Source organism: Raphanus sativus, chromosome 2 (assembly GCF_000801105.2).
Source record: "Raphanus sativus cultivar WK10039 chromosome 2, ASM80110v3, whole genome shotgun sequence".
Classification (NCBI taxonomy): Eukaryota; Viridiplantae; Streptophyta; class Magnoliopsida; order Brassicales; family Brassicaceae; genus Raphanus; species Raphanus sativus.
The window spans coordinates 9,484,597-9,492,962 of record NC_079512.1 but is presented as its reverse complement, the minus strand read 5'-3'; the positions used below and the strand labels follow the sequence as shown (position 1 = coordinate 9,492,962).

The 8,366-nt window shown below is 32.2% G+C and overlaps 1 protein-coding gene across 1 annotated transcript; it reads right to left on the bottom strand.

The window, feature by feature from the left end:
- Positions 1-2,385: 2,385 nt before the first annotated feature.
- Positions 2,386-2,991, bottom strand: LOC130508512 (uncharacterized). Its single transcript, XM_057004063.1, has one exon. It carries the CDS (start codon positions 2,989-2,991, stop codon positions 2,386-2,388), a length of 606 nt encoding a protein of 201 aa, XP_056860043.1.
- Positions 2,992-8,366: the final 5,375 nt, after the last annotated feature.

Genomic DNA, 8,366 nt, shown 5'->3' with positions numbered 1-8,366 from the left:
ATGGACTGATCAGAAACGTTCTTATAGAACTTTCTACTAAGCATCACTTAGTCTTATCATATCGTGTGTACATACACGCATGCAGCTGCATTTCAGTCCATGAACAACGCAGGAACGATGTTGTTCTATGAGAACTTCTTTCTTATTTCTCAAGGTATCTTATGTTACCTTTATATCCAGTGATATATCCAATGTCTACTACATCTTCCTTAGATGTCCAAATCTTTATTAATTTCGATATTGGGTAGTAGCATTCACCACCTAGGAATTTATTTCCTTGTTCCTTAGTCCCTGTGAGTATCCTTGTGTGATCAAGTCATTCCTTTTGAATGCTTTATGTAGCAACATGTACGATCACTTATCTGTACTTTCATGTTCTACAGCTCACGATTTTCTTTTCCTCACAAGACTCATCTGTTCACTGGTTAGATGGCGTCTATCTTATGTATTTGGCCAATACGCCCATCATATACATTCTTTACTATAACTCCACGTCCCATTCATTTCTCTATGATGAGTACTCTTACGTGGGTTAGTGATCCTCGCATATCTCTTATGCTCAAGTGCTTTCTCTTTATCACTTATGAGTGTGTGTATGTGTCGACACCTTATATAATGTTCCATCGCGTTCTATCGCGTTCTAGACATGATACAATCGATTGAGATTTTATTATTATCAGGATCATTGAATACTTTGTAGTTTGCAAGGCTACATTGTATGATACCTATACCTTAGGACCGGCCGGTCTTATCTCATTGTCTAGTATGGTTTCTCTTTCATGAACCCGGATCTATCATTATGAGCACCTTATCTCTTTCTATCCGAGGTTCCTTATATATGGAACATACTTGTCTATCTTGTATAGACTTCTACAGCAACTTGATTATGTCTCTACTAGGACATTTATATAGTGGTGCTAAGCTGGTATGACTTAGTCATTCTTTCGGGTCTGTCTGGCTATCATTCTTTCTTTGTTTATGGACGTCCAGTACATATATATCTGGTCCGAGGATCTTTGCCAAGACTTGGATGGTTAAAACCATTCCACTTTCACTTTCTATTTACCAGCTTATAGCTTTCTCCATGATGTTGGATAGTCGGATTCATCTTGTATGTAATCCGTGTACCTTGGCCACAATATGATCACCTTTGTTTGGCTCATGGTCTCACTGAATTCGTGGGAGAAAGATCATGTTCTCTTATCCAACATATATTCCTGATTTTCATCTCATCCTTAGATGAGGTATTCCATCCTAGATGGCACATAGGTATGTGGTGGTTTATTCATAGACTCTTAGGATGGTCTATATCTGGATTATGACCCTTTATCATCTTTAGACGGGAATATCTATGCTCACTTTATATGGCCTGATGTATCTTATCTTTCATACATGTATTCTTGTGGTGTACCCAAGCTTATAGACTTTTGAAGTCTCAACCTTATAGGTTATGCCTTATACGGCCAAGCTATAATGCCTTATGGCCTTCAGCCAGGCTTATCATGTTCGGGTTTTATAGTATGGTCATGGAACACACGGAGTGTTTATTCTCCCCCTCATGACCATGCTATAAAGTACGTTTGTTTGTCCTCACTTAAACGTAATGCTTGGACGGTCAGCATGGTTTTAGACCATGATACAAGAATTTGTGGTCTGGTCATGATCACGGGTTTTGTTCTCACTATCCTCATGATCAGATTATACTTTCGTGTTGCTTGGAACAATGAAGCCTACTGAGTTTCCCTTGTGTACATGTTTCACAACGTGAGATCTTATGGGATAACTCTGTGTGCCTTATTAATCAAGTTCAGACCAGGATGGCTAATCCGGTCATGCCATAAAGTGTATAAATTCGTTGGTGAACCTTACTGGTTACCTAGGCTTTTATGCCTTATCACACTGATCCTTAGCATAGTATTAGATCAGTAGGGAGAATGTAGTCTCGACCTCTTTTATATGTATGCCTTTGGCGATTTTCATTAGCTAAAGGAACATTTCCTTTTTCTTTACTTTGCCCATTGGTTTATTATTGAAACCATTTTGATGTGGCTTGTAATGCCATTTCGACCTTTACTCCCTCCTCGACCATGATTGGATCTACAACCATGGTTATTGTGGTATCCTTGTCCACGGCCAGTGGGGATTTTGGGTCTCTCTCAATGGGTCTTAGGTGATAAATTTCGTGCCTCTTAAGGCCATGCCTTAGGTGTGGTGGTCTAGACATACTCTTCTCGAGTTTTCATTCTCATTTGTCAATCAAAAATATTTTTCAAGCAAATCAATCAAGATAAAAGAAAAACTTTTATTAATGCTATGAAATTTTGAATGACAAAACACCAAATCATAAGTATGAAATCAGAATGTTTAAAGGCTTTAGACAATGGTCTAGCCGGCCACTCCATTTGTCACTTTGGACGTGGCTCCCATGGATTCTTCATCATCACTATCTGCCTCATAGCCGCTCATATCATCTTTCATCTGATTCATCTGTTCATTTTGAGATAAGTATAAGAACAGATCGTTGTATGTGGTGAAACCTTTATCTCGATAGGTTAGTTGTAGGAATAGATCTTTTGGATCTGCTGTGGAGAAAACTTTTTCAAGTAATTCCTCCTCTGTCAACTTTTCACCACAAAACATCAGTGTATGAGCTACTTTGGATAGAGCATAATTGTATTTTTCCACAGACCCAAAGTCCTGGAAACTGAGGCTCATCCACTCATGCCTTGCCTTTGGTAATATCACCTTAGTGTATTTGGACTTTAACTCTGTCCAAAGGCATCGAGAGCTTTGTATATCTTGGTACTGATTTCTCAGTTCCACATTGAGATGATGGCGCATTACTGTTAATGCCTTATATTTCTCATTATCGGTTCCATGATCATCCTTGATGATACATTCACTAAGACCTTCTATCGTTAGTATAACCGAGATATTTATTGCCCATCTTAGATAGTTCTCTCCAGAGATATCTAGGGTATCATAGTCCATGGGTTGGAATCTCAACATCTGAAATCATATCAAAATGATTTAAGTGTTAGTACATACAATTTCTGATGCCATTGGCTATCCAAGAAATAAAAGGCACTCGGCCAGTATGTAAACAATAAGCCATACAGCTTGTGTGTGTGATCAATGCCTTTCGGCCACTCATGATCACACGGCCATCTTTGCGTGATCAATGCCTTACGGCTATTATTCAATCAGGATCACATGGCCAACAAACAAATAAGAGGGCCACACGGCCAGTTTGCATTCTTTTAGAAATTTATTTTTCTCATAACTCATCCATCTCTTAATCAACTTGTTTGATTTATAAATCCCTTGAAAATAGTGGGATGGACGAGTGCATGGTCTAGCCATACCATATGGTATGCTACATCGACCCATGCGGTTTAATAGTCTAGTAGTACCATTCGGTACACATCCTCGACCAAATAAAACGGATCGTGATTTAGCTGCACTGTGGTGCGCATCATCCATCACCGGTGATTGTGGATCACCGTGGATCATCGAGGATCACCGTGGATCACCTTGGATCACTGATCATCGTAGATCATCGCGGATCATCGAAGATCATCATGGATCATAGATCAACGCGGATCATCGTGGATGATCACCGTGAATGATAGGTGAAAAATCTAGTTGCACCTGAGGGTGAACATCATCGACCATTGATTTTGTTTTATGGTCTAATCGTACTTAAGAGTATGTATCATCGACCTTTACTTCATATGGTCTAGTCATACCTATTGGTATGCATCATTGACTTAAAAGAAAATCATGGTCTAGCCACACTATGGTGTGCATCATCGACCAAAAGATGTGGAAAACATTAATCTTATGTTTTGTTTGGACATATAGCGTGTCATCCTTAAAGGGGTATCACTTGTTGTCCATACAAAACAAAAGTCATGTAATCACATGCTTTATATTTTAGGGTTTAGGGTTTCTTAAAATCAGATTTAAACTTTAAGGATTAGGGTTTAAAATTCAAATCTGTTTTTAGGATTAGGTTAAACATTGACCTTAAATTTTGTTTGGACATATAGCGTGTCATCCTTAAAGGGGTATCACTTGTTGTCCATACAAAACTAAAGTCATGTAAAACTATTAAGGGTCTAGGGTTTTGATTTTAAAATAAACAAAAACTAAAATCAACCAAATCAAATCGCAAATTTTTTAAATCGGATTTAAGATGAAGAGAAGTTTGAAACCCGAATTGCTTGAACCACAAGTAAAGATTAGGGTTCTTAAGATCTTACCTTAATCTTTGCCGATCTTTTCTCCTTGGTTCCTCTTTTAGAAACCTTAAATAATCAACAATGAAAGTTTCAAAGTTGGATTAGTATGAGATCTAAGAACAATAGAAATCGAAATTAAGAGAGATAAGGAGTTGGCGGCTATTAGGGTTTTGGATGATCTTTGACGGCGCGGCTTGCACTGGGAGGTGACGGCGCGTCTGGAGTCGGATTGATGCGTGGTCTGCGGCGCTGGATTCGTCTCGTCAAGAGCTTCAATTTGATATATTACTCGCCGTCTGGATCCTTACGGTTAGAGAGATATGGCGGTTTGAAGTTGCGGCTGAAATTAAGGTTTTTGTGGTCGCTGGATTTTAGCTAGGGTTTAGAGTCTCGTGCTGATAACGTGTTGTAAATAAAGTAGAGAAGAGAGGAGAAGAGAGGAATTGGTGTCTTATTCCATGAATAATGATCTCCTTATATAGGATACAATAGCTTGGAGACAAAGCTTAACTTGGAGTGGGGAACAAGTATATCTAGGACTTTCCATATGGACATCACTACAATATTTATAACAATAATCTATCACGCAGATTAATTATGTCCCCATTGATTTGTATAAATCATAGTTTAAGAATGGTTGTGGTAGTTATTAGGGTGGTAGTTAAGTGATCCGGTCCGGTTCTGTTCTTTCGGTCAACGGAATACGGACCTCTTAAATTCAACCGTGGTAGCTGTTTAACTTTCGGTATACAATATTGGTCTTTCGGACGGACTCCCGGTTATAATTTTTGGTTCACAAATCAATACTATTAATTTTTCAACATGTCCAATTGATATGGGGTTATGTCCAATTTAAGAAAAAAACTGATTTTTATATAACTGTATCTAATTAATAAATGTTATGTCCGTATTATTTAAATCAACCATAACTTTTACTTTTATTCTTATATTGTAGGATCCACTACTCCTATCTTAACTAATCAAAATCTACGTTTATATAATACATTTGACCATGTAAAAAATATAAGACATGTTGGACTATAAATTATAACATATTTCGCCAAAAACAAAATGTTAAACTACAATACAACGTGTAATATACTTTACAAAGAATGTGACCATATATGATACATTCCTTATAGTTCATCCATATGTTCAATTAAAAAAGTCCAGTATTATTTATTTTTTTAATGGGTTTTAATAAACTTGTCTAGATCAAATATGTTTGATATATATATTTTAAATGGTTACTGATCCGTCTTTAAAAGGATGGATATATTTTTTGTTCTATCTTTTTTTTTTAGAAATTTAATTTTATATTTGTGTTTTTAATCATATTTGTATTTTCTTTATATAATATTATTTTAATGATTAATAAAGAGCTTTAATAATTGTATTAAAATAGTTGGACTACACATAAATCAGTACGTTATGTTGTTGTTTTAATAGAATAGCTATGCACTGATTTAAATACTTAATGATTTTAAGAATATTTCAGAGATCCAAATAACTAATATATTTGATTTTGTAATTTTAATTTCAATATTAATATTATTATAAGTATACTTATAAACTAATATAAATTTATATGTTTGTATACTTATTCGGTTTTTGATGCGGGTCTGATTTGATATTAGTTTTTCGGATATAGCACTTTATAACTCATTCGAAAATATAAGACATGACTACTTAGATCCACAATCCTGATTTTCGGGTCAATTTCGAACCATTTTGTGGGTACAAATATTTTTTACTAATTACATTAATAACTCAAAATGTTAATAAATGCAAGAAAAACAAAAACGTAGCTTTAGTTTGTTCATATTTGATTACATATTTTAAATTTCTATCAAACAGAGTGCATATCATCAGTAATCAAAATTATTTCCATTAGAAACTTATGCTTACAATAATTTTACAAATATCTTTGTAACATTTAAATATAGATACACAAGAAAAAAATTAAAATTTATATCAAATAAATTTATTAATTATCCACCTCTTACATTGGGTCAAAATTTACAAAACTCACTTCTAATTGCATGACGAATTATTATGTGTAATAATAACATTATATATTTTATTATATATGAAACTAAATCATGAAAATTTAGTGAAAATATAATTTTATCTATTTAATTACAATTTTATTAGTAAACAAATTATACTATACTTTGTTATTTTTTTTTAAATTGCTGTTTAGGAATAAAATACAAAATTAATGTGTGAAATGGCTATGACACAAATGTATAGTTATGCAATATCAAAAATTCAATAAAATTCTCAAAACCTCTTACTAATAATTTTTTAAAATATTATACACAAACATACAAATTAGATTTCTTTAACATATAAGAAAAAAATACAGAAATAGTTACAAAGAAACAGACGTACATACATATGATTACAAAAAACAAGTGTATGCCGGGTCAATTTTTAAATTACTATTATTTTATAAAATATATTCTGATTAAGATTTATTTACAAATATGATTAAAAATAAATATAAATATGAAAATCAAAAGTTTTAAAAAATTTAAGACAATAAATATACCCGCCCTTAGAATCTAATCAGAGTACTATTAATTTTGGATCATGTCCCATTGATATTAGTTGAGTCTAACTTAAAAAACAAAAACACTATATATAAAATAACTGCTAATATGCCAACTGCTGGTACTTATATAACTATCTATTAGCGTAACTTTGGTATTCCACAATCTCTCCTTTGATTCCTCTAATATCGGACCCATTACTTTTTTTGGTAAAAAGAAATCTATTATTTCATTTGATGTAAGATAAAATGCATGTATATGTTATTGTGATAATAAAGAATATGATCATCAACTGTCCGAGTACCATAGATATATAATTTTTTGTGCACTCAACTCTTCACCTATGGACCAAAGAAAATGAATCAATACATTAAGAACCGTTCGAGTATATAGATCATGTCTAATAAAGTAAGAGATTTTTATTTTTGGGACGATTGAGGTATAATTATTCTTGACTAAATTATGTTAGGTAACTACTAAGTAAATATAATATATTGCAAACTTTAGGAATAAAGTTTTAAATAGTTATTTGGGATTGATTGCGGATCGAATTTTTCAAAAAAAAAAAGGTTTTAAAATAGTTTCTGAAATGCATGTGACACAAGTTTATAGTTATGCAATTTGACATATTGAATATAGTCATCAAAATATATTAAATTAAATTAATATTAAACACTAATATAATTATGAAAAACACAAAAATAAATTAAATTATTAAAAAAAAGTTAAAACAAAACATATACCCGCCTTTTGAAGGACGGGTCAAAATCTAGTCTATTCTATTAATTCTTCAACATGTCCAATTGATAGTAAGTTATGTCCAAATAATTACAATCAATTATTTCCATGTTTTAATTAAACTGCAAAACCTCTAACTTCCTATTCGATGTAAAGAAAAAAATGTAACTTCTTCTGTCCACATAATTCTCGGTGCCCACTTCTTTCTAATTTGATTTTTTTGCATGTACAGTACATATATGATATATATACAAATTATCAATCACAGCAAGTTATCGTACATATCTGATGTATATATACGATATATAATTACATTTATTCTTTTCTTTTGGGTTGATTCCAAATGCAAATTGTTAAAATACTGAAATTATGATTGGAATCTGAAACATACTATTCGGTTATGTTATTTTTTGTAAGTATTATTCCGTTAAAATTTTCGTACTTTAAATATGATTTTACTTAAAGTTAAATGAATACCATATTAATCCATTTACATAAATATATTTAACTTTTCTAAAATAAAGTTTTTGTATTTTCAAATTTTAAAATATTTTTTAAAATAATATTTAAAAGTTAAATATATTTATGTAAATGGGTTAATATGGTCTAATATAAATAATTTTAAATTGTCTAAAAGACTTTATATGAGACAATTAATTATTAAGGATGCAAACAAATAACTCTATTAGATTTTAAAATAAATGTAAAGGATCTATTCTATTAAAACAAGAAGAACATGACATATTGATATAGGTGTTGTCCAATTATTTTAATACAAATACTAGATTTTGATACGTCCTTAGAAAAGTAAATATATTTTCTGTTTTAT

Coding starts and splice junctions, on each gene's coding strand:
- LOC130508512 (XM_057004063.1), bottom strand. CDS start 2,991: ATGGACTATGATACCCTAGATATCTCTGGAGAGAACTATCTAAGATGG.